Source organism: Amblyomma maculatum, chromosome 3, assembly GCF_055883805.1.
Source record: "Amblyomma maculatum isolate TAMU_Amacu chromosome 3, ASM5588380v1, whole genome shotgun sequence".
Taxonomy (NCBI): Eukaryota; Metazoa; Arthropoda; class Arachnida; order Ixodida; family Ixodidae; genus Amblyomma; species Amblyomma maculatum.
The window spans coordinates 180,403,258-180,430,761 of record NC_139346.1 but is presented as its reverse complement, the minus strand read 5'-3'; the positions used below and the strand labels follow the sequence as shown (position 1 = coordinate 180,430,761).

At 42.0% G+C, this 27,504-nt stretch overlaps 1 protein-coding gene across 1 annotated transcript in view; it reads left to right on the top strand.

Annotated features, from left to right (window-relative positions):
• Positions 1 to 237: 237 nt before the first annotated feature.
• The window catches only part of LOC146197081 (transmembrane protein 248-like), a 30,179-nt gene continuing 2,912 nt past the window's right edge, over positions 238 to 27,504 (top strand). Inside the window, exons 1-6 of the mRNA XM_084598818.1 lie at positions 238 to 439; positions 2,376 to 2,533; positions 5,339 to 5,675; positions 18,588 to 18,738; positions 23,560 to 23,725; positions 24,643 to 24,765. Of these exons, the coding sequence (XP_084454944.1) occupies positions 2,378 to 2,533; positions 5,339 to 5,675; positions 18,588 to 18,738; positions 23,560 to 23,725; positions 24,643 to 24,765 (933 nt within the window). The 5' untranslated portion in view covers positions 238 to 439; positions 2,376 to 2,377. The remainder of the gene's footprint in view (positions 440 to 2,375; positions 2,534 to 5,338; positions 5,676 to 18,587; positions 18,739 to 23,559; positions 23,726 to 24,642; positions 24,766 to 27,504) is intronic.

Sequence of the window (27,504 nt, the reverse complement as noted above, 5' to 3'; positions counted from 1 at the left end):
AACATGGTGATTCAACCCTAATTTAATTGTCGCGCCGGTTGCGCCAGTCGCCATGGTCACGTTAACTATCAATGGGCTGAAATCCTAAACATAAGTGAATAATGCTTATTAAAACGCTGAAAGTTTTATAGTTTTTGTGGCTTGCCTAAAAACATACCATATTTTAGTTATTTTAGATGCACGTTTGGTGGCCGTCGTCGTTGTAATACGTGCATCAAGCCGATTGCATCCAGAACGGGTCAGATCCAGATCGGTATCGGTTTGCTTTCTGTTTTCGGGGTGTCTGTTGACGGTCTGAAGTAATCTGTTGTATTTGTGCTTTTAGTGAAAAAGTAGCCAGAGTTAGAAATGTGAAACAGGGATTCACGATAGGGCTGTAATTGAGAAGAGCAAAACATGTGAGGTCTTGTTATATTGTGTTTGGACAACAATTCGCTAGGTGAGCTCTTGCGCGGAAGTTCGAGCATCTGTGTGCCAACGAAGTGTATCTGCATGCATAATGATAATTTTGAATATAAATCGTGTGAATAATGGACCATGATATTGCCTCCATGCTAAAAAGGAGAATTGGAGGTGGAAGCTTTCTTAGTTTTGCGTATCCAACACGAGTTCTGATTGCAGAGTTCGTACACTGCCGCTTTGTTGCTTCATCTGCATGTTTATGTTCTAAAAGTGTAACCATCGTGGATTGCTTCTTTTTGATTGGCTGCACATTCATATTTTCTTCAATGACCCTTTTAGTTGCAATAATGCTTTGATCAGCTTTCACAGTGCCTTCTTACTGTCGTAGTTTGTACTAAATATAAGAGGGGAATGTTTCGTTCTTGCACGCAGGTAGAAAATTTACGTACGCGTTGATCTCCGTAGAAACAATTTTCGTTTCCAGAGGTACAAATATAAGAGCATATAGTTTCCGGTCTCGTGGATTAACATAATGCATTCTGTGAATGCGCGCATCACGTTGACAGAGCGCACAATTGTGTGTTTACTGGTAAAGCTCAGCTAATTCCTTTTAGCTATTTCTGCCTAATGCCTCAGTTAAGCACTTTCATATCATAAAATTCGCAGAGCTTTTTGCGGAAACAGCCATGAAACTGCAGAAGAGGTATTCAGGCACAACACATTCGTGTCTTCAGTGGATGTGGAGCCCTACTTGTTCACTGGCAACTTAGCGCGGGCTAGCTGTTGACTTGGCTGCAGTGACATGGCAGTGACGTATTTTTTGCCCTGTTGGTCTGTTTTATGTTTCTTTTTTACACTGCCATCTCTTATATTTTGCCATTAATTTCTCTTTTCACCCTAAGTTAAGAAGCTGCTGTGTCATAATGGTACATGTACAGCTCTGACTGCTGGTAGCTTTACTATGACAAAAGTTGGCGAGGCATGCGATCGGCGACTTAATTGTGCGGCTGCTTTGTTTTGTTCAGTGGCCCGCTACCCTTCATTCTCCCCCTGCCCTCCCTAGGTGAGAAATTTTACACAGGAAAACCATGCTGAAGCCCATATTAAAAAAAAAAAAAAAAGTTCAATAAGTGCATAGTTAAAATGGGACTGCTCCAGCCAACTGCCCGCTCCTAGAGACACGCATAAATCCATCTCTGGGCTTGTGTAACTGTGTCGGTGTAATTGCTGTAATTACCTTTGTTTGACATGAAAAACATGAAAACAAGCAAATTTACTTCAGAAATGAGAGAAAAAGATCTAATTAAGGCCATACATAGTGCAATGCTTTGTCTATTATCTGAAAACTATGGTATTGTAGTGGAACAAATTCATCAATTCGCTGCTCTGTACCATGCGAAGATGGTGGGAAGCATGAGCTCGCATCAGAAGCACTGTTCAAGAAGTACTGCGGCAAGCAAGATTTTTTTATTTCTCATGACTGTGCATAATTACAGAAGAATCAGTCCTTACATCAAACCTGTGAATTGAAAAGCTGTTGTGCAGGCACTTTCAGGATACCCATGAGTCTTGATTAAGTGAAGTGCTAGTTCGTGAGATCAGATGATGCTTGTCTGGTCAGCACTCTGGTCTACTAACACTTTGTCGATGTCATACATTTTTCTGTGGGATTGATTATTAACATTATATCATGCAGGCATCATACATTCCTTTAGGGCTGACTATCTTTACTGCAAGTATTTTCATCATACCTATTTCTATGTATGGCCATATCTTTCCTCTGATAGTTCAGATAAGATTGTATCAGTTACTTTCCTCAGCTTAACACAACTGCCATAACAACCTAATCATGCTTTGTTCATAACAGTGTTGAGACACTATTAGTATCTTTCAGCCTATCACACAAGTGTGATTGTGCTTGCAACATGTGTTGTAATGCTCTCTTTCTTTTGTTTTTCCCGTATGGTCTCCAGCCATGACTGTGGGAGTGGTGCAAAACTTGCGAGGGTTCGCCCTCAGTCATCCACCTTTACTCGTGTTCACCACCTGCCTGTTGGCCTTCGGAGTCACTATGATAGTATTGGCCTACGTTATAGGTGGAACAGAGCTTCCTAATCCAGACATTGACATGGTGAGCAGTAGGCATGGCTGATGCATATAGGATTCTGAGAGCATGAGCACTACTTGAGTGGCTGTCTTTCAGTGAAGGTGAAACGCAAAAGGCACCCATGCGCTGCACGACGTTAGTGCATGTTGAAGGGACCATGGAAAGATATTTACATTGGCTAAAAAACAAAACACACACGATCAATTTGTATTTCATCACTTGTTTCAGCAGTGCAAACATTTTTTTAAGCTAGCTTCGCCAATACTTATCACCAATAAAAATGATGCTCCTCCTCTTGCCCTTCAATTAAACACATGTCAATGCACAGGAAAGAATAAAGAAAACTGGTGTAGCTGCATCTCAGTGTGCCGTTTCTTGCCTGTGTTATTTGCATGTGTCCACTGAGGGAGTGCACAAAGATTGCCCACTTTACATCAATGGGGCAAGTGCAGATAAGAACATGTGGTGATATGCCGACCTAATCAGTTGCAGTTGGTCGCAAGGAGTAGCTTTTAGATATTATTCGCAAAAATACAGGGTCCATGCAGAGTTTCTAAATTGCTTTGAAGGCTCAAAAAGACTGTCTCTACAGCTGTGCTGCATTAGGATATAAGCATTAATATTTTTTTCAGGGTCCCATCAAGAATCCTGGGCAGTTTAAATTAATCCGGAGCTGTCAGCTATGGTGTCCCTTATAACCCGTGCATCGCTTCAGCACTTTAGGCCCCACAATTCACAGTGATCTTCAGCAAATGAAAGCACACTTACTATAGTATGCTTTCCCCTCTTCACATTATACTTACCAATGGACCACTAGAGTGTGGACCTGTGCCCTCTATCACAGAGGGTTTTTACGCACAACTTTCTGTCACGTGCTCTAATTCTGCATCAAAGGGGCAGTGTTATTTTTTAACTGCGAGTTATTTTTATTCAAGAGTATTCCTCAAGCATTTCAGAGTCCAGTGAAAAAGAATTATAGAGATTGATACAGTTGAAAGTTACTGCACTCACAGTATACAAAATAAGAGTAAAAAAATTGAATTCACGCACCCATTTCACTTGCTGTGTGCCAATAACTGCACTTCAGACACATATACACACCAATGCTTTGCATGCTATCGTTACTTCGGAAGGGCAGGTTGCAGCCACGCACTGTGTTATTCCATGCACACATGTTGATGGCAGGAAAGGTGTGATTAAACCACGGTCATTCGTGCATGCTTGCACAGAATCTTTTGGCGTTGGTAGGTTTGGGAAGCTGCCACCTTTTCTCTCTAACCCCTCAATTTCCTGTTCATTTATAGTTTTTTTTTTTTCATGGTATTCATTGATCAGCAGCATTCTTCCTCTTATTTGCCTTATTCTTAGTATTGGCAGTTTAAGCTGCATTACTGGCTTCCACCATAGTTTGAAGCGATGTGGAAAGTGTTGCCTTTTGCATTATTTTGATTAGTTTTTTTGTAATTCTACTGCTTATTTAGATACGTTTCTTTCAAAAAGTTGAAAATGTTCGAAAACATTGAACACTGTTTTTCAGATGCTTGGTATAAAGGATTTAAATTCATAGTGGAAACTAAACCATCCATAAAAGCAGCACGCATATTTGTTGCCACCTCATATTCACAGCTAAAAATGTTCTGCTACATTTAGATATCATCAGCCTAAAATATACTTTTTTTTTTCTGGTAGGACGGAGGGCAAATAAATGTGTTAATTTTGATTTCAGTATATTCTTGGGCATAAAACCATCATCATGTCCTATATTATGCATGCAAAGAATAAAAGCTACGTGATTGAAATGCTTTGCAAGGCTCCTTGAAGTGAGGGCCTGCTGGTTAAAATTTTAACCTCTGGGCTGGACAGCTTTACAATGGATAACTAAGAGCTGTGCTTTATCTGATTGGAGTTAAATGATCGGAGTGAAATACCATGTTGAGCATAAATATTGTGCCAACTGTAACGTGATCACTGGAGAGCTATGCACAGTGTTTTTTTTTTTTTGCCAATGTTCCCACAGTTACTGCTTGTGAGCTTTTGTACGCCATGCTAAACCTCACATTCTCATAGCTATTTTTGTTAGAATTCGTTGTGCACCCTGAAATGAAAGCTTTGCAGTTTCCATTTACTAAGAGTTTACCTAGCTCTGTGGTCTAGCAGAGTGATTTGTTTAGAACTTATTCTCTTTAACACAAATAACATTTATGAATGGCACCAGTGTCGGGAATAATGCCCACGGGCAAGCATCCTATTTGACAAGAACTTTGGTCTTTGAGTGCATATAACATAATTTAGTCAATTATAAAGGTAGAGTTTATTTACGTATTGAGCCTGCTTTTACTTTTGCAATTGGGGGTTATTTAAGGGGCTGAGGTATGATTTTGACTTTTGCGGGCTTTGCACTTACTCATGTTGCATCTGTATGCTGCCATTTCAAGGTTAATCTGAAATGCATGTAGTAAAATATCTTGTGATTGAGTGGACACATTGTAGAGCATGTTACTTACTCCCTTACCTTTTACTGTACCAGGTTCCAATACTTTCACCTTGTCACAAAAAAGTAGTGGCATGCCGGTACAGGAATGTGTTTGCAAGTTTTGCTTTTGTCTTAGTGTAAAGTGCAGATATAAAGCAGGAGTTAATGTCTAGAGAGGTTTTTGACATGTGCCCCCTTTTTCCCTTGTGTGGTCTGTCATTAGCGAAGTCGACCGCATAGCATGCAGGTGGGTTCACAAAGTATTGTAACATTTACATGATAGTAATGTGTTGCATGTCCAGCAAAATGACTGCGTTTGCCAGAAGTTTTCACGACCTCTTTTATGTCTCCTGCAGGATTGGAATGTGTTCCTTACACACCTGTCCGAGCTGCATTACTGTGTTGGTCCTCAGTCAAATCCTGGTAGCGGGGGACTCCAATTGGGAGCCAGCAAGCGTTCCGCGCCACAGCCCACCCCATCTAACGTGACTGCTGACGTTCCAGGCGTCAAAGCAGTGGACAGGGCAAAAAGTCTGAGTGCCTTGCTTCCGGATTTGGGCTCTGGTGACCCCAAAGAAGACAGCCCCAATGTCACGGTGGCGGTGGCAGTGCCATCAACCTTCTTTCGGGAGGCCCTGTCCAGCCCGGTAATTTGGCATGGCAATGCTCGAGGCTACATGCTGGGCTTCTCAGGTGCTTGAACTTGCTTTCAATTTTTTAATTTAAGTATGATCTTCAATTTTATATTGTTCACTTTGGCCTGATCCAGTAGTCTAGATTAAGCCTAGTTCCAAAGCTGGCATTCCTGAAGGAACCTGAAGCTGCGGAAAAGAGGCATGATGCCTTAGGTTTTTTAACTTAACAGCATTAAGGGCCCCATTTTCCAGAAAATCCGCCGTTGCTCTGGCATTTGACAGTTGATGTCACAAGAGCACATGAGTGAGTTTTCAGGAGTTGCTCACTTTGGTAGTATCTGTGAGGTGGGACATGAGGTGGAAACCGAACCTGGGACCTTTGTGTCCTGAGGTATATGCACTACCTGTAGGCCATGCAGACTCAGTCGTGTGGCTCAGTTAAGTGGGACTCTATGTAATGCGGTCTTTCATTTAATGTGATAGCTTACGACTATGCTGACGAGCATGTGTGAAGTAATAGAGGCACAAAATATAGGGGATTAGTGATAAAGTGACCAGCAAAGTGAATATATATGAATGAGTACCTGCAAGGAAAGGGTGGGAATGGAAGGAGGGAAATTAAAGGGATCATTGTTGATGCACTTGACCTTGACAGGACCAGGGAACCAGTCCAGATACAGCAAAACTTCATTAATTTAAAAGAGCACTTAACACCAGCTACTGAATTTCCGGTTGGAAATCAAGAAGGGATGGGCATTGGCAGGGCATGTAATGCAATGGCAAGTTAACAGATGGTTGCTAAGAGTAGTGGGCTAGATTCCAGGAGAGGGCAAGAGTAGTAGGGGATGGAAGATAGTTGGGTAGGCGGATGAGATTAGAAAGTTAATGGGGATCAAGTGGACACAGTGGGCACGGAACCAGGTTAATTGGAGGATTTTGGGAGAGGCGTTTGCCCTGTAATAGATATATTCAATCTGATGGTGATGATTTGGACTAATTGCTATGCCCAGCCAAATGACTGTGATAGTCTGATATTGGATGCTCATTAATTTGGATGCCATGTGGGGCTTGCATGCATTGGTTAATTAGGGCAGGCTTCCAAGTAGGCACCGTGTTTTGTAGCAAAAGCTACACTATGGTAGGTTTTCAAGCCATCGGTGTGACACCATGGAAGCTGAAGAAGTAGCAAAAGAAGAAGAAAAAGGAGAAGTAAAAGAATTCGAAGAAGGAGAAGAAGAAAAAGAAAAATGAGAAGAAGTAAAAGAAGAGAAAGAAAAAAGCAGAAGTTAAAGGAGAAGAAAAAGGCAGAAGTAAAAGAAGAAGAGAAAGAAAAAGAAGAGGAAGAAAAAGAAGAAGAAGATGACAGATAACTCGGTAGTTGGTAGAGGTAAACAACAATAGCGAGATGCTAGGACAGAAGGTTCGTTCGAACGTTGTGACGGCGGCACATTAAATCCAGATGTTCGCAGAAAAATTCGCTACAACACACAGCTTTCGCTCTATCACTAGGTTCAAGCCCTCCCTAAACCCCCACAATTTTTTGCTCTGACCTGCTCAACAAGTGATCTTTAGATATTCATACTGGGGCCTGAGTTGAACATTGTGTTATTCATTGTGCCCCTTTGATGCTCATGCAAAGACAGGCCCCTGTCATTTCTCAACTCCAGATCATTCTTTGCCGCCTAGCAGCCTCTGCGAGAACCCTCTGAAACAGGGTCAGTGCAGTAGTGCTCGATAGCTATCCGTTACCTGTGCTTTGTGAAAAGGCATCTCCGATTTTGCCTCTTCAGGATGCCATCATGTGAAAGTAAGAAAACAAAAAAGGGAAGTCAAAAAAGTCTTGTGTTCCATTTTTCGTGCCCGCTAGCTGGAAAATTTTTGCAGTGTGTATTTGTTGCTTTCCAAGGTAAGCAGATAACCCGCCCCTGAGTATGTTACGGATAAAAAAAATAGTACACGAAAGAAAGTGCCTGTGACCATGTCATTTGCTCAAACCATTTCACTTGGGACGACTCCTTCCTCCTTATAATCACTAACTCAGTGTTGCAGAATCATGGCGCCATCATGAGGTTTCGTTTTGTAAGCAAGTTGTCATTGACAACTAAATTTATCCTAGAGCTTACAGTAGTGCTTTACAGTGCTTTTACGTTGTTGTAATTGATGGTTGTCCTCAACAGCTAAGCCGTGCATCTAACATTTCACTGTGCTCAAGTGGCTGACAGTCTCCCTCTCAGCATGGCCTTATCACGATGAGCACAGCTTTGGGCCGCAGACGTAGCGAGATTGCACATCACTAAATCGTGCTTTCTAGAAATAATTTGCCTTATTTTCTAGATCTTCATTCTCGCTAACCTCCTCTACTGCTTACTTCACTTTAAATCATCACTTGTTTGGAACCTGAGAAAAAATCTGCTTACAGTCAAGTTCAATATCGAGGCTTGCCAGTGCATGATGTCTGCCGCTTCACTTTTTGCACAGCTCAAAAACATTTTGTGCCACTTTTGGAGTGGAAGAAACCTATTCTATTGGTCATCTTCGATCGATTATCACATTCCACCATGCGAGAGCTTGATGGGATTCAGAGAAAAGCAGCTAGTTGTCACTAGAAGAGTTCTCTCCACGCCATGCCACCAGCAGCGGAATGTTTTGCCCACCAGGCCAGTCCATGTGGCGGCCGAATACTTCGCCCCTCCTCCGATACGTCATTCATGACGTAGGCCAGGAGAGCTCCGCCGTGGTAATCACTGACGGTGAAACAGCTTTTACGGCTCGCCTAACCCGTTTGGTCATGACTAACTCACGCTAGCCATTGACGTGCGACGGCGTAGTCTATTGCTAAGCTTAATTGGCTTGGCTGCTCATCTCTCTGCCTGAATATGTGCGATGCTCGGCCTCACAGTCAGGTTTAGCTTTGGTGCATAAATACACATTATTTTTAGATTGTTGAGCCTGTAGCATATATTATGCTGTCCGTTCTTGAATGTGCTTGCATTCAGTGCCAATGTTCTCAACAAGCAAGCAGGATATCTAAGGTACTGGGTGTTTCAACGAACACCTTTAAAGATAAGGAGTTTCATATAGAAAAAAATATTTGCAGAGACAAATTCTCCACCTCGGCGGAGAGGATTTACTGAACAATTCTAACTATACAATTAAAACTCTCTAAATTTTTAATTACCACAGTGCAGCTGTTAGTGCCAGTGGGGAGTTTGAAGCCTTGAACAAGACGATGTCATATTAGTTTTTGAAACAACGAAGCACTAGTTTTCTAAAGCTTTGCATTGCGAGGAATCCCAGTGGTTCTTTTCGGCATGAAACCTGAATTGAGTGCATTAGACACAAAGTAAGCTTGGTGCAGACGCGGCAACCATTGCACACAGTTACTGAACTAACTGTATTCAAGGCCCCCTGGTTTTCGGCTATTCTGTAAAATATTGAATATTAAGCATTTTTTGCTGAATGACATGTTAGCAGCCGTGATGCAATCTTTTTTTACATTGCAGTGTTGTTACGGGCATCAGCAGGAGCAGAATCATGTGGAAATAGCCTGTTTATATTATTCGCAAAAATATGACGTGAGGAGAGAGGGGGTTGAGGCCTCGGAAAGGCTTTAAAAGAAATATGTATTAGCATGCTTATAATGCAATATCAAACTGTCCCCCCCCCCCCCCTCAAAGGAAGAAATATGGACTGTATGCTAAAGTATAGAATCAACAGGCTATTGAAAGACAATGCTTTGGATGCAAGCACCACATTCAAAGCAAAGCAAAGTTTCCAGTACATTCATGCACATAGTCTCCAGCATAGCAGCCACAGTGCAGTCGCTGTTATGTCGCTGCAACTCGGTTGTCACATTTTTGGAAGAGCTCAGTTGGAAGAGCCCAGTTGGAAGAGCACCGGACGCGATATTTGGAGGTCGTGGGTTCGGTTCCCACCATGGGCACGTTGTTTTTTCTGCTACTTTGTGTTTAATTATCTTCCCCTAAACAAGACTACATTACTAATTTCTTCGATTATCCAAGTAAACATTAAAAAAAAAAAAGAACATAAAGTAACATCCCCTACGCTTTCCTTGGCCTCGCCGACTGTTGGCTTCTTTCCTTCATCTATTATAACGAGCAGCCTCATTTCATCTTAATTGATCTGCTTGTAGCTTACGGGGGTCTCGGTTCTGGCAGTCTTGAAGCCATAGGTAGCGTAAGAGGGTTCTAGCACAGCTTTCGCCCTCGCTCTTGATCACGTTCTACATGACGCTGGCGGTAACAAAGGACGTTCTACGTCCGCCGCTATGGTTGAGGGTGGCGCTGGTGAACACTCTTAAGGTTCGTATACAGACAACATAAATACCCAAGCAAGTAGCAGGGGGGACAGCGGCCGATGTAGCTCAGTTGGAAGAGCACTGGACGCGATATTCGGAGGTCGTGGGTTCGGTTCCCACCATCGGCACATTGTTTTTTCTGCTACTTTGTGTTTAATTATCTTCCCCTAAACACGACTACATTACTAATTTCTTCGATTATCCAAGTAAACATTAAAAAAAAAAAGAACATAAAGTAACATCCCCTACGCTTTCCTTGGCCTCGCCGACTGTTGGCTTCTTTCCTTCTTGTCACATTTTTGCTTTTCCTACTCCACTATGCTCTTTCCAGCACCTCTCTTTGTGAGCTGCCCATAGCACCTTTTTTTCCCACGTCCATAAATACTCCAAAATTATTTTAAAACCTGGCTTCTCCTAGCGGCTCTTATGCCTTGTGGTGAAAGTCGCTTGAGCTACCTTGAAGAGCTCTAGGAAAAGAAAGAAAACGCCTTTCATGCGTCTCATGGTACTAAAATCATCATGAGGTGCATTCTGAAGCATTCTTTGATGATTCCTCTTCCACAAGGTTCTGGTTTAGGTCCGGTGTTATTTTTAATATACATTAGCGACATTGCTGAAGATATAGACTGTCATGCGGACGTGTGGCTGTTCGCAGACGATTGTTTTGCCACATAAGAACTGGTGATGATCAAATGTTGCTGAATCACTGTTTGAAAAAAGTCTATGATTGGTGTATGAAATGGGATATGCAAATCAAACCAATGGAATTTGTTGCCATGACCATAACCAACAAGAAATCTTCCTACTTTTTACCCATAGCAATAACAACAGTCCGATCCAAAGGTGTAACAAATTAACATACTTAGGCGTCACAATTACTGAAACTTTAAATTGAAGCGTACACATTGATCAGATATGTGGTTCAGCTGAACAAAAACTTGTTTTTTTTAAATGTAAACTGGAACACTCAACACTGATGTTAAACTTCAAGCATTTAAAAGTATGGCCTGACCCAAGTTAGAGTATGTAAATATTATATGGAACCCACATTGCCAGTACCAGATCAATAAACTCGAGAAGGTGAAAAGATTAGCCTTAAAATTTATATTTTCCGCTTACCGCAAAACACAGTCAGTCACTGCTCTTCGCACCCAAGCTCAACTGCCTGAACTAGCCACACATAGAAAAATAGTTATCCTCAAGTTTCTTTATATGCTCCGTGAAAATAAGTTTAACTTAGACTCTACTCTGTATATCCGACCCCCGGAAGATTATCAGCCCGTACTAATCACTCATTCGCCATTATGCCGTACAAACCTAGAATTGACCTGTTTAAGTACTTGTTCCTTCCGAAAACCACTCTTGAATTTAATAACCTGAACCCCCACATTTTTCATAACACCAGCTCAGCTGAGGCTTTCGAGAAAAAACTACAATTGTATTTCTTGTAGTAATGCATGTGCCTTTCTTCTGTATTGTCTCTTTATTTCCAGCCCTGTAACAGCCCGTAAGGGCTTATAGTATTGTAAATAAATAAATAAATAATTTTATATTTTTAATTTGTGGAATTCAAAATTTTTTTTTGCCGCAGGAACTAATGGGCCTTAGCTGTAATTTATGTCCCCACTGTCATGGTTTCCAGATTCCGACTGCTAAGAGAAACCAAAATTACCATATATAAAAATTGTTCTTCAACGTTTCTCAGTGTCACAGCCAGGTATTCATTAATTCGGATAATGTAATTTTATTTATTTATGTACTTATTTACAGATGCACTTAGGGCCATAGAACGGAGGGGGTTAATACAATACAATAAAGAATTAACAGAACAAGGGATGAAATAAACAGTTATACAATTCTAGCATGCTCATTTTCGTTAAATGCTATAACAGAACGGAATCTGTTTATGTTAACAATGTTTACAATTGATGCAAGAAGGTGGGTCCAGTCACGTGATGTTTTTGGAAGAAATGACATTGAAAAAGAGGCACTGCAGTCTCCTGGAACACCTACTTTGTAATAATGATAACGACGAGATGATACGTGAACTGAAGGCGAGATGAATTCTTGGGCTAGTGTGGGATGGTGAAATAATGTTGTTCAGCAATCCTGTAAATTAGGCAGATTTAGATGAAATTTTATTAAGGTTATGCTGGCAGTGTGACTATAGTTAGAAAAAATGAAATATGCTGCATTAATTTGAACCGTTTCTAGTTTGTGGATTTTGTTAACGTGATTAGGATCCCAAACTGAAGCCGTGTACTCCAATTTGGACCTAACTGATATTGAGGGGAAGAGCGAGCAGTTTCTTTTTATATATCCTAAAGTATGGTTAGCACTATTAACGACGTGACTAATGTGTAGGTTTCATGTTAAATTGTTTGTTATAGGGACACCCGAGTATTGATAGGATGTGACTTTTTCTAATGGTGATCCATTTAGACAGTAAAGAGGAACAGTGTTAGAACTCCGACTTACTCACGTTAGTTTAAATTTAGCAACATTTGATTCCATTGATGAGTTGATGCACCCATTAGAAATCTTTTCTGTCTGATTAAAGGGTTTGAGTATCACAATAACTTTTAATTTCGCGTGACACAACATGAAAGTGAAGGATTTCTTGAGAGAAAGTTTGTTCACTGATAGTTAGTAGACTGGCCCTTTAATATCAGCTGGCCATTGAAAAGGGAAACAGACAATAAGCACCATACTTTCAACAAAAATTTTAATGCATTGATATAATGTGTTGATAAATAAACAGCCATTCTTGCTTCTAGAGCTGCCAGAGCTTGAGCTGTGCAATGTTTCAGTAGTTTTATTTATACTGAAACACTGCAGAAAGCTATGCATGCAGACGTTTTTTGGTTGACAGCCCTATTTATGAGGATTTATTTAAAAGAATAACATATACGCAAGAAAAGTGAGGTAATCAATGAACACCAACAGAACTATTGAATAGGACACTTTCAGCTTCTACTGATGCTACTAAATTAGTTATATCAACCTACGTTATATTTTAAGGATCATTATTTGTTGCAAACATTTACAGCACATACCAAAAGCTAGGATGGGGAGTTATTTACGTGCATCAAGGCAGAATGAAATTTACAGGCAAAATCACTGAATGAATTACAAAAAAAACAACACTGCAGGGAACCTGTGCTACCCATGTGGCACTGAAATTGTTCTCCTGGGTTACTAGACTGCTACCATCCGATTGGGCCGCTACTAACTACTAACGCAAGACCATGGCCTGAACAATGCAGGCAACTGTATGGCTGATGATGTTCCTTGCCTAGCTTCTGTTGATGTAGCCTAGTCAGCTGAAGTGCTCCTCATTTGTCTTTGATATGGTGCTCAAGCTCGTGCCTATTTGTAAGCTGATGCGAGTAGTGAAGAAGAGCATTACAGGTGCGCCCAAAACTGCTTGCTTCTCTTGCTAGGCTGTGTATGGCGCTGCGGTGCTGACCGCAGTACAAACTTCTATGCAGGTTGCCTGCAAGCAGCGTTGTTGTGCAAAATTTATAAGCTAAAACAAAATGTTGATTTTTGTGGCCTTCATTAAAATGGATGAAGGATTAGGCATGAAGACTGCATCCTGAATCATGTTTTATTAATCAGCTGTTTGGGGAAAAAAAATGGAGGTGTGTATGTAGCTACGACGACCTGATTTTCTTTTTTTGAGGATTTTGTCTTTTAGAATGATACCTGATAAGGTTGTTTTATGCATAAATTTTTTACTGTCTATGCTGTTAGCATCATTTATACCATACAAGAAAATCAACCTCAATGCTTTCCTCTATGCGCCTTTGTATTGGCCTAGTGGTTCGAGCTTTCGCCTTGCATGTGGAAGGTGCAGGTTTTAATGCCCAGTGTTGTCGAGAGCCACTGATGATACAGCTGATGCTCAGGTTATTGGGAATTATGCATCTTTGACGCCATTTTGAGTAGACGGTAAACGTCTTGTCCCATAGCCATAGCACTCTTCGTTTGGCCAAAGCTGCTCTCGCATCGTAGCAAGTCATAATCATCATCATCATCATGAATTTCCTCAAAGTGGTTAACTCCTCCTGCTCTGGACTGTTTTGGTTCTCTGATTTATGAAATTCTAGCATGAGGAGATATGTTCAAATGACAAGCTTTGCAGTTGTCTTTTGCAAATGATATGACTTACTTGCAAGAAAATTTCCAAACAGGTCCCACATCATACTTGCACACTTAAGTAGTAGAACCCCGCTATAATAAACTTGGGTGTAGTAAAATGAAACTGAAGTCCCAGGTCCTCTTCCATAGACAACTGTACATTTTTTTCCCTTTATAGTAGACATTTTTGATAAGAAACAGTTATAGTAAAGTGCATCTTGCTGTGATGACGACTTCCCACGAAATTACATCACTGCACGCACGCTACCTGGAATCGCAAAGCAAATTTTTTTGTTTGAAAAAAAAAAAAAATAAAAATAGCACCGAGTGTTCTTTCAAATGGCTTTACCACCAGGCTTAACAGCACTTAGGAGAAGCCAACTTTGCATAGCTCTTAGAGAAAAAGCATGCAGCGCGTAGGAAAAAGAAAGTAAGGCTGTCTACAAACATCGAAAAAAGGTGCCGCGGTCCATTCAGAAAGTAAAGGAGAGTAAAAATGCAGTGAGAAAAAGGGAAAGGAGGAAATGGCCAAAGATTTGCAGCATTGTAGAGCGTGAAGCACAAGGCAGCGATGTCAAGAATTATAGGCGTGACGTGTGCAGTTTTGCAGCACTTGACTGCCACGCGCATTTCGCGCCTGTTTGCTTTTAAAAGATAAAAACAGTGGAAGGTGATGCCGTGTCAGACAAGGCTTTGATTTTCACATGAAATCAAACTTGGTTCTATTCGTAGCCACATTGCCCTCATGCTCAAGAGGTACCTTCACTAGATGTATACAAAAAATCTTATAACTTAAAAAATGGCATGACGAGAAGATAAAAGAGAGATGGAAGGTATTTTAGAGTGTATTTTTTTTTTTTTATTAACCAACGAGGCATGTTCAGTAAGTAGGCATTTAATTACCCGACAGCATCTTCAGGACCATGTCATCACAAACAACTGATACAGTAAATATTTTTGCTGGTCCCAGTGATTTTACTATAAAGGGGTTCTACTGTACTCACTGAAACAGTTGAACTTGAATAATTCTCGCTCTTTTCGGACTGATAATTTACTTGCATTATCTGAGAGTAAGGAGTGTGCTCCGTACGAGTGGGTCTCTTGGCACCGAGTTCTAGCCTTGGTCCTGACCAACTTGTGGTGTGCGAAAAATCATAAAGGTGCCAGTTGGGCACTGTTTCATCACAGCCGCCAAAATTTGTGCAAAAAAAAAAAAAAATAAAAAAAATACTGCGAGGGAAAATGCTACAGAGTGACAACTGCCACGATAGTGTCAGGGCAGTGCGTATGGCATATGGTGGCCAGCTGGAGGTAAGCGGTGTGCACTGATGACAGGATGGATTCAAGCGTGTGTCAGTGCTTATCTGCATGTGCACACAGCATCAGGAGCATTACCATGACCATGCATTCGAAGTTATAGTGTGAGTGGTTGCCATGGGTTAAAATGATGCTTGAGAGCACTCAGCACAGTCAGGCGTTGATGTGAGGTGGAACTTCGGGGGGCTAAGCAAGAGGGTTGTGCCGCTTTTTTTAATTGACTGTTATGTTTTGACTTAATGCAGATGCATTTAGTGATACTGAATGTGCTAACATCTTTTCAACTGCGCTTTCTTCCGTTTTCACCAGTGAGCCTGATTTGCCCTTACCCACTCTATCTACTATCATTGCTCACACCATGCCTATCACGAATATTTCTGTTAACGGAATACTGTGTGTAATAGATAAAGTTACACTTTCGTCATCAGCAGGCACAGATGAAATAAACTCTAAAGTTTTAAAGAACGCCAAGCATGTTTCTGCCAAATATTTATCATTACTGTTTGCTAGGTCTCTTTCCACAGGCACCATACCAGATGATTGGGGGAAGGGAAAGGTCGTTCCAGTATACAAATCTGGTAACAAAGATTCACCACTAAATTATCGTCCTGTCTCGCTCACTGGTGTACCATGCAAAATCATGGAGCATATTATCTACTCTGAAATCATGCAGTTTCTGGATACTAACAATTTCCTTCACCCTGTGCAACATGGATTTTGTAAAACCTATTCCTGCATTACAGAACTTGCAACATTCCTTCATGACCTACACGCAAACCTTGACTTAAATATTCAGACTGACGCCATATTCCTAGATTTTGCTAAAGCATTCGATAAAGTTTCCCATCGACGCTTACTGCTCAAGCTTTCACAATTGAACCTGCACCCTAACATCTTAAAATGGATCCAAGAATTCCTTGCGTATCGCTCCCAGACAGTTTCTATTAATAACCAGTCTTCTAATTCAGTCCCCGCAACCTCAGGCGTACCCCAGGGCTCTATCCTAAGCCCTCTCCTCTTCTTAATATGTATAAATGACTTACCGGAGCTCCCCTCATGTGATATCCGTCTATTTGCTGACGACTGCATGATCTACTGCTCAATAAAAAACATCTCTGACCAAAATCCCCTTCAGGATGATCTTAACCGCGTTGAAAAATGGTGCGATGATTGGCACTATTGGCACCCAAACAAATGCAAACTTATTTCATTTCACCGTAAACATCCAACCGTTTTCTTTCTCTTACACTTCAATAGACCTCATCCGCTCGTATAAATACCTGGGTATCATTTTAAGCCATGACTTATCTTGGCGCGAACACGTTACTAACATAATTTATTCTGCTAATAAAACCCTAGGATTTCTCAAGCTCCATTTACGTCATGCATCTGCAGATGTAAGATTATTCGCCTACAACACACTGGTCAGACCTAAACTTGAATATGCGTTCCCTATTTGGAGCCCCCATCAAAGATACCTCATCGATGCACTTGAAGACATCCAAAATCGAGCAGCTCATTTCATTCACTCCCAATATTTGTACGAAGCCAGTGTATCATCCTTGAAATCGCAGTTAAATTTACGAAGTCTTTCTTGCCGTCGCCGCACCGCCACACTATCTCTTTTCCACAAATTCTATTACAGCTCACTATGCCAATAATTATACATCTATGCACCTCCGCCACGCATATTTCATCGCACCGGCCACCCACTTCAAATCTCTCGTCCACGTGCCCGTACCGTAACCTTTTCCTCTTCTTTTTTCCACGAGCCGCGTCAGACTAGAACGACCTATCCCACTCCGTTGCTGCCATCACCTGCCCATCATCCTTCAACGCCAACATTGAAATCATGTGAAAATATGTGAAAAGTGTAACGTTCGATGTTTATCTACCCCACCCCTTATGTAATACCCCGAAAGGTGCCTTTAATGTTAATAAATGAAAAATGAAAATATGCCCCCAGATTTTGGCCCAGAGAAGTCACCACGTGGAAATACGGTCTCATGATCTTGTTTTGTCTAGTTTTGGAGCATTATTCCTGCCCAGGAGTAGGGGACATCTGCTTATATCTGCTGACAGTGAGCAGCCAAATGACTTTTAGTGCAAAAGCACTACTTCTCATGGTTTAACCTGCTCACCAATTCAGTCCATCACCAAAATAGTTGGCAGTGCCTGTTCTAGCTTCACTTTTAAGATGGGAGGGAGAGATCAGAATCGAGCCTTCCAGGACTTTTGGGTCACAAGTTAGACATGCTGCCCCTATGCCATGCAGGCAAGTTCGTACTGCATGCACGTTTAAAGCTGGGCTTCATATTCCTGTAACCTCTGGTAACTTGGGCAACATACGTTACAGCCCTCCTCACGAGTGTGCCTGTGGCAGGTAGTGGTGAGAAGACAGCAATGATATATCTACCAAGATAAATGTCAAACTAGTGCTTTCACATGTTGCACTAGATAACACTAGATTTAGCCGCCTTAAGCCTCTGCAGCTTTTTCTTTTTTGCATTGGCATAGTCTCTGCAAAGGAGTGAAATTAAACATGTAATGTAATTCTTTTTCCAAAAGTGGAATATACAGTTTGTCACATGGGACTGTGATCACAGGCGTAGGCTGCAGCTTGCCTGTCAGGCCATTTCCCCATTTTCTACCGCACAGCTTTCTACCACTTCTAGCGTTCACCTGAGCAGCATTCGGCCATTTAAAGCTAGGATTTCACAGGAAAAGGAGCTGTTTATAGGTGTATTTGTCATTTATTTTAGTTTTCTCTATCCTAGTAGGTTCATACTGCAGGAAACTGTTGTTAATAACCTTACCATTCTTCATTCTTTGCGTCACTATGAGGACGTTCAAATAAAAGAACTGCTGCCAATTGGTTGCTCTACCTTGTTTCATTTTCCGCAACATTACGAGGAAGGCACACTTTCAAAAGTAACTGCTTCACTGTGCACCAGCACGTATGCTTTCTTGGGCACTCTTGTTCATTATTCATGCAAAGAGCAAACGTTGAATGGGTCATTCTGATTGATTTTGTCCTTGTTATAGGAACTGCATTGTTTGTTAGATCAGGCGCAGTGCAAAGCCCTCGCCTTACTGCTTTTCTGAACAGACCCAGTTGTGGCGTGTGGGTGTACGCATATATGTTCACATGTGTGAGGAACAGAGGGGATGAATGCATGCCGTTCTCTGCAGGCAAGCGAGCAAAGGAGCACTTGCTGCTCACCATGATCCTGTGGCCTCGCATCAATGACAGCACAGCAGCCTGTACGGGAAAGCATTGCCACATAGAGACGGACACCTGCATTATCTTGCAGGGCCCTTCGCACCTGCTTCCCAAGACCAAGTAAGCTTCACTGCTCACCGGCACCCTCTCTCATGACCTTCTTGATGTCGTCATGCGTGGAAATGCCTCTGTTCACCACATAAAACTTTTTTCTTGAAAGTAACAACTGCCTCGTTTGTGAAGAAGCATTGGACGGTAGGCATTGCCACTACTCTAATTGTTGTGAGTGGTTTGAAAGGTGCCATGGATTATCAGGGACTGCTTAGTACAAAGGTGTAGTATGGTGTGTCATTTCACTCACCACTCTTGCTGCATTCTTGCTGCTGAGCATTATCGCAGCTGTAACCAGGTGCTTGCGAAAAGTGCAAAGCCATGCAGGGTTAGTGTGTCACCTCCAGATTTTGGAACATTTTTACACGTGTCCGGCATCCACTTACCTGCGCCGTTGATAAATTCCCTCCCTCAACAACTTTTGCTCATTCAATAGATGCAGCAATAGCGCATTAAAGCATGGCCTTTCTTTCTTGATGAGTATTGCTTTCGTTGGCCTTACAGCACCAGCTGTGTTGCCCAACTCTACTGCTACTTCCTGCTAATTGATTTCCATATAATTTGGCTGGGGCAGAAATGTGTTAAAGGGGCCATGCTTCTTTCACCTGGTGTCATGTGCTTTGCAATGGGATATGTAGTGCAGTGTATCTTTGAGAGCAGAAAAAAGGAGAGGTAGTTATGATAAGAAGTGCTTGATTATTATTACTTTTTTTATTTAATAGTCGTGCCTTTTTAATATGGACTCTTTGGTTTCTAAGCAAAGCTGTTCAGAAAGTGAGTCTTCTGTAATGAAGAAAAAAAAAACATTAATGAGGAAAGCATAATTTAGGGATTACTGTCGGCTTCTGTGCCTAGTGGTGGTCAGCTTATTATTTGGAAAGAAATGCTAATGCAGAAAAACACAGAGCTACGAGGACAAGTGCTTAAGAAAGCTATTCAAATAAAATGATAATTGGAAAATAATTAATTGATTATAAAGTAATTAGTTATTTGAATTTAGACAAAAACCTTGGGAGCATCAAGCTGACAACAGTTACTGTATGACCCCGCTATATCAAACTCGGATGTAATACCAACTGTGATGCAGTAAAGTGAAACTGCGGTTCCATTTCATCCTTCATGAATGATTGTGAATTTGTGTTTGTTTATAGTGAAGGCATTTTTTATGAAGAGATTTATAGTCAAGGGTGTTTGGCTATGGCAACATAGTTCTCTCTAAATGATGGCATCACGAGGGCATCTCAGAGCCATAGACATAAGGGCTTAATTGCAAGGCCAACATTTGGCGGCAAATAAATACCAAAGACGATAAAACGGGGCTCCTCGAGATGGCTTAACTATCGTGCTCGTAAGCAGCAAGGAGATGCCAACTGTTTGAAGGCCTTGTAGCCAGTGGGGCAAAGCACGCAGCGCGCATATGAAAAACATAGTAAAGCTGGCTATGAACATAAAAGAAGGACATGCGATCCTCTGAAAAAGGAAAGATAGTAAAAGTGCAGTGAGCAGATTGGAAGAGGTAAAAAGGGTGAGCATTCTCAGCACTGGGCAAGGAACATGATGCAGTGGCAGCACTATGTGGGCAGTTTTACCTCTCTTGACTATGTTGGGCAGTTTTTTAACTATTGCCTCTTAATTGGCACTAAGGCCTAGGACGACAGCATTGTATTCGTGCGAATCATTGGTGTTCATGTGGAATTAAGCTTGCATTATATTCATAGTCTCGTTCTATTCATGTAGATATACTAGTACGTACTTCCGCAAAATTTAAATGAAATTGGAAGTGTGATAACTTAAGATTTGATAACCGAAAAAAAAAATTTTCATATAAAGGGATGATAAGGGCAGGGTGGAAAGTATATTTAAGTGTTTCTTTTTGTAAACCAACGTGGCCATTGAATCAATAGACAGCATTCTCGGAGCCATGCCATCACCAACAACTAATGCGGTTAAGATTTTTGCTGGAGCGAGCAGCTATACTGTAGAGGGATTCTACTTGTCTGAAATGGTGCTGTGAAATCTGAGACACACCTGCGTGTATATCTGCGAATTACTTCGCAGCTCACTAATCACTGGTACATTTTTTTTAATTGGTCTGAAGACAGCTGATGGATACTATGCCTTTGGAGGTAGCATAAGCTTCTGAGAGAGTTCTCTTCACAGCATCCATAGAGTATGGCAAATGATAAGGCACAGATAGCAGGCAACTTGACCATGTAGAGTACTAAATGAGAAAAAGAATGACCATCATTCTGACACTTACACTTTCCTGCCACATTTGATTTGTGTTCTGCGTGGAAAATAAAGCTAAGGAAACAATTGACTTGGGTACTCGATATTCATTTTGTTCTTTTTGACTGACCATATTAGTGTGACAAAAATACATTGACACGAATTCACTTTGTGCGTTTCCAGTCTCTGCACTGTCTGGAGAGTGAATTTCTCTATCAGCAAGGCATAGGTGTATTCATAGAGTCAGTGGTGTCGCTTGGGTCACCCGCATCCGGTGTGGAGGCGCGGCATGGCACCTGCCCCCCCCCCTCTCTCTCTCCCCTCCTTTGTCCCCCTTCCCCGTGCTTTAAGCCCCGAATCGAATCGCAACTTCCTTTCTACCTCCTCTGTCTTCATATTTTTCTTTGAACTCAAGTTTGCTCTGCACCCAACCATGCAATGCGAGTGAAGTGGCATTTTTTTCTTCTTTTTTACACTTAGACGCAGTGATCGTGCCCCACGACTGATAATTCAGCAAAACATTACATCAAAAGCACATATTTCCAAAAAAGGGGGAAACACTAGCACGTGTAAGTTGTGAGGAAATTCACTGAGCAAGCGGCTTAAGGCGGGTGATTTCCCAGTATGAGACAATAAGAACAAAGGGGCCTCTGAACTACGCAGTGAAGGCACCTCTGAAATGCTGCAACCGAAAGTCTTCGTCATGCTGCAGAATGGTCTTGGGGTGTTTGACTGCAGTGGTTAGTACCAAGAGGGAGGTGGTTGTAAGCGAAGTTATTTAATAGGAATTCACAGAGAAACACTCCTTCAGCACACTCTGTAACTGAACCCTTTCCTCAAAACTTTCAATGCCACGGGTTGTAGTTAGGTCCCAAGCAAAGCCTTTCACATGCTACATGCATTGGTGAAAGCTTTTTACTTTGTACCTGTATTCTCTACATTTAATTTTTCTTCTCTCCTTTTCTCCAGAAGGTGCAAGTTGACTCTCGCATCGAGGCTGCAAAATTACCAATGCACATTGCTGCCCGACAGAAAGTATTAAGCGCGAAATGGCCTTTTGGAGCTGGGACACAGTGGGCGTCTCCAGGCTCATTTTTTTAACGCTTTCAGTTGTGTTTCTGATTTTAACAATCACTTTGCCTTTTTCAGAAAAAATATGTAAGAACCTTATGATGCACTATGTGGGCACCCTTGGGTACATTCACTCTCTATTCCTCTTTTAAAGCACCTGGCTTTGCTAAAGGCGCCCTCCTTCCCTTCTCATTATTCTTTTTTATTTCCAGTCAGCGCATAGTGATCAGATTTGCCATTCCTCTGAGCAACAGAAATTCAGTGCCTTTCAGTGTTTTGAAAGTGTGACGCGGACGTACCTGTGACTGGGCCGTGGAGCAAGGAGGGCACAGGAGATAAATGAACAAGACAAAAGACTGCTGAAGAGACTGCGGGCATTGTCTAACACTCTCCTGCGCACGGGTTTCCAATGGGTATCGAGTTAATGCTGTTGTTTCCAGGGTACACACCCGTAAACAGGCCGGTACAACGTTAAAATGGCGTGGAGACTGGCATAAACTAAGGCATGTGTTTTCAAGCACTGCTCACTACAGAATAATTCGTTCTACGAGATCACACTTGCCAGTCAGTGCCTCAGCGACACCTGTGCGCACATTTTAGAGTCTTTACACAATAATTCATTTCATGGGCCCTCACCCCTTCCTCCCTCTCACTGACCAGCTGCACCTCCCGGTGCGGACCGCAGGCCCCGCACCCCCCTCGCGACGCCACCACATGAAGTTTTCTGCCTCAAAATTTTGTACATCGTTCGAGTTGTCCGTACTAATGATAGTCGCGTTAACGAGAAATGATTGTAACTGTGAACATTTCATGCCTGCAGACCATCTTTTCTCACCTTTCCTTAATTGCATGCCTGAAACAGGAACAAGAAAATGCATGAAGCCAAAATAAAAGTGCCTTTATTAAAAGGTCGTTTTAACTGCTTTAAAGGGATCCTGAGGACAGATGACAGACTGAATGTGGTCTGTATCAGAGTAATGCACTTTAATGATGGATATGCTACTTTTGTCAGAAACTGACTTTTTATAATCTGGAAGAGGCCGTACAACAAAGTGCGGATGTTGCCATCACAGTCCTACTTCCCAGGCAAACTATGTGTGTTGACACCAGGCACAAATCTCAGTGAACAGACTAGACTGCCTTTCACTTCGAAACGACAATCACATTGTTATTTTCAGTAAAGCTGTCACACGTTTTCACCAGATAGCTGGGGAATGTAAAAATGCAATTTTTGCGGCAATAAATGTGCCTTCCGCTTCTGGCGCAACATCATCTTACCCAGGGGGTGCCACTGAATTGGATTATTACTGTGAACAGAAACTCTACTGACTTGTCCTATGTGACCCTTTGTTTTATTTGGACATGCACAGATAAATTTTCACAAACAGAAAACATAAGTTTTCCTTGTTCACTCAAGACAATCAATGGGGAAATTCGATACTGTTTAGGTTGCTCATCTTCAAAGTTGGAGGAAAGGACCTTGTATATGTGCTGACTATATATATACTTTTTCTCTTGCGACAAATGCAGGCGGCCTCCTAAGTGCTTCCTGGAGGCAGTACCACCGTCAGTGAGCCGTCCCGTGTTTCTGCAGCGTTCAGCTGCCGACACGGGGGGTCGCGTCAACTGCAGCGGGGGAATCTGGACGAGCTTCCTGTACAAGCCTGACCCAGAGCTCACCGTTATGCTCTCTTATGTAAGCATCCTCAAACCGAGAAGAAGCCCTCCTGCCGGGGGTAGAGGAGCTGCTTAGACAGGAGCCGTAATGCTCGACTCTCGACTATTGATGTTGCTGCATCGCTTGCCGCAATGGGAGTTACTGCTGTTGCGCTATCCCTTGCTGTGGATCATGTATAGGCAGTATTGATTGAGCCAGGCTGGTTATGGTGTGTCTGTTCTGTCTACCGCACCATCCAGTTCGCAATTCTAAATTATGCACGCAATATCTTATCACCTCTTGTTCTGCACATTCTTCTCGTTTGTTCTGTTTGGTAACCAGAAACTTGTTGGACTAGGGCTGGCAGAAACCAGCAGTACCACGCTGTCTCAGTGTTTCACTTTCTCTTGAAAATAAAGTGAGGCTGCTTTTTGGAGCTGTCTAGTATGGATTTGTTACAGATTTATAAAGCTGCAATGTCTAACAGAATTTGAAGGGGCATTTGTAATGAAGTTATTCATGAGGTTCTATTTATTCCTTACAGTTGGTTCACCACTTTGAGAATGGATAAAAAAAAAAAGAAAAAGTGAAAGCTAGCGTAGAGTTTCGGCCTCCGTGGCAGTGTAGGGTAGGCCGTCACACCCTGTTTTTAAGTGAGGTGGCTGTAATTTTCTCCACGAAGCATTTTTTCAGCAAGAGCTTCTTCTTTTAGGACTGTCTCAGGATAGAGCGATCAGAAAATGACACTGCATTTTGTTTCATCCTTGTGATCAGTCTCGATGCTGCTGCTTTCATCAAGAAAGCAACCAGGGATTTTAGCGAACTCAATGTCGAGATGTGTATGGCATCGAAATTGTGTGTGGACAATGTCTTTTTTTTATTGGTTTCTGGGGAAATTGATGAGAGCCGTTTGTCTCCCCGGTTTGTTTCCTTTCCCTCCCTTTATTTTTCACCAGGGTGATCGCTCCCTAGTCAACCTGCACCTGATCCATACCAGCTACTTCCTCTTCTTTGTGGTGATGACGCTGGCTTGCTACGCCATCATTCGTGGACGCTTCCACAAAGTGACCGTGGAGAAGGTGGGGACCGCAAGCAGTGTTTCACCGTGTGCAGATTGCTAGAGTGTTCGTTCTTGAAATCCAGACTTGAGGCACTTGCTTCATCTGCTGATAACAAGGCTGAATTAACCTCTGCACTCTTAATTTTTTGGGCGGCATCGATCTTGCTGTCTTTGTGTGTTTTGCGGCTAGAAATGTCACTTTCAGCATAGGGCACACATTGTGTTGAGCTCAGTGAATTTCAGAGGCGTGAACAAAAATTGTTACGTTTTTTTCCCTTATGTGAAAGCTGTTCAGAAGAGCAGTCTCTGCTGGCATTTTTTTACACTTCTGTGACGTTGTTACTTGTAGATATGCTTTCTTGGTACCTCATGCAGGCATACTTTGACTGTGCAGTCTGGCCTTTAATATAATTAGCTGTGATATATTAACAATTATTGCATGAAAAAATTGGTTTTGAGGAAATAACACTAATGGAGCAGTCACAGTCTCATCTTTTGGTGGACATCTGAAGCGTGCCATGAGGGAAGGAGGTGAGGGAAAGAATATCATATAGAAGGGCTCTGAATGGATTTTGGCCGCTTGGGTTTCTTTAACAATAACAAGCACTAACATCGCACAGCACTTGGGTGTTTTGAGTGCTCTATATTTCACCTCGACAGAAATGTGGGAGGCCTCCCCCCCCCCTCTTCTTTTGGAAAGCTGTTTAAGGGGGACGCATTGGAAGCACGGTAAAAATTTTTTTTTTTCCTGCGAATCGCAGAAAAAGCATATAAAATACTGTGTATCAAAGAAGTGCAAAAATATGTTGTTGTTTTTTTTCTGTTTTTTACTACACGCTCACTTTGTGGATTAGATTTCTTCACAACTGCTATGTGTATTTTGACTGGTTTGTTTTGTTGCACTCGTAGAATGCTACACATGTAATGACAGTCTTGATTTTTCATTTTAATATATTGAGAATTTTTGGTGTGACATTCTCATCGCAGTTTAGACACATCTAAGCTTACTGTTTCTAGAAAAAATCATCTAAGGTTATTATGATGTGTAACATGCATTCAGAAATGTCGTAAATGTTGAACTAGTCTTCTACCACGTTTTGTCCAGCCTGCACGTTTCCCACTATGTGTACAAAAAAAAGTAACAAAAGGTTTTTACATTAGTGTTGAAATTTTGTGTTCACAAGTTTGAAAGCATTGTGAACATGCAAGAAACTGCAAATCTAATAAAAAGCGAAGCTTGCGTTTAAAAGTATGTCCCTACTTAATTATGCATTGCTGTCGTTCCTGCTGATGTTGACTGTATATGTGCGGCCATCTTTGTTTTCTGGTCTTAATTGTGTGAAATTGGGAGGTAAAAATTAGGCAATAATTTTGTTGAAATGGAGAAGAAAAGAAAACCCTTGTCTTAAAACTTCTTCAAACAAGATTTTGTGGTCATTCTTTAAACTAATGATGATTGCTATTTAGTTAAGAGGATATGTTTTATCCCACATAAGGCCTAAGCTGTATCAGGGAAATATCCGAGCTGTCATGCTGGTAATATTTTTCTGGCAGCTGTCTTTCACTTTCATTATTTCTATATTTGTCATCAGTTCAGTTCAGGCGTTCAGTCGTGTCCGACTCTTCGTGACCCTATGGACCATGTCACACCACGCTTTCCGGTCTCTCACTATCTTCTTAACATCACATAGCTTCATCTGCAATGCCTCGAGAATGCCATCTAACCATCGCGTTCGCTGCCTACCCCTTCTCCGGCGACCCTCAACCTTTCCCAACATCAAATCTTTCTCCAGCGACTCCTCTCTTCTCATCAGATGACCAAAGTAGCCGAGCTTTAACTTTAGAATTTGACCCTCCAATGAGCAGTCAGGGTTTATGGTCGACAATATCGACTGATTTGATCTTCTGGCAGTCCAAGGAACTCTTAAGAGTCTTCGCCAGCACCACAATTCAAACGCGTCAATTCTTCGGCGGTCAGCCTTTTTCACAGTCCAACTCTCACATCCATACATCACAACTGGAAAGACCATAGCACGGGTTATACGGATCTTGGTTGGCAGACTAATGTCTCTGCTCTTTACTAGGCGGTCAAGGCTAACAATTGCGCTCTTTCCCAGAAGCAGGCGTCTCCTAATTTCATGGCTGCAGTCTCCTTCCGAGGTAATCTTGGCGCCCAAGAACAGAAAATCTGTCACAGCTTCCACTTCTTGTCCATTGATGCTCCAGGACTTGATAGGGCAAGACGCCATGATCTTCGTCTTTTTAATGTTCAGTTTAAGCCCAAACTTCTCACTCTCTTCTTGTACGCGCATCAGAAGTCTCTTGAGTTCCACTTCACTTTCTGCCATTAAAGTGGTATCATCCGCATATCTAAGGTTGTTGATACGTTTTCCAGCAATCTTCACTCCAGCTGAAGACTCGTCCAGACCGGCCTTCCTCATGATGCACTCTGCATATAGGTTAAATAGGCAGGGCGACAGTATGCAGCCTTGCCTCACCCCTTTCTCAATCGGAAACCAATCAGTAAGACCATGCCCAGTTCTGACTGTGGCCTCTTGCCCTTCATAAAGGTTCCTGAGGAGACAGATGAGGTGAATTGGAACTCCCATCTCTTGGAGAGCTTGCCACAATCTGCTGTGATCTATGCAGTCAAACGCTTTCGCATAATCAATAAAGCAGAAGCAAATGGGTTTCTGGAACTCTCTTGCTTTTTCCATGATCCAGCGAAGGTTGGCAACTTGGTCTCTAGTTCCTCTGC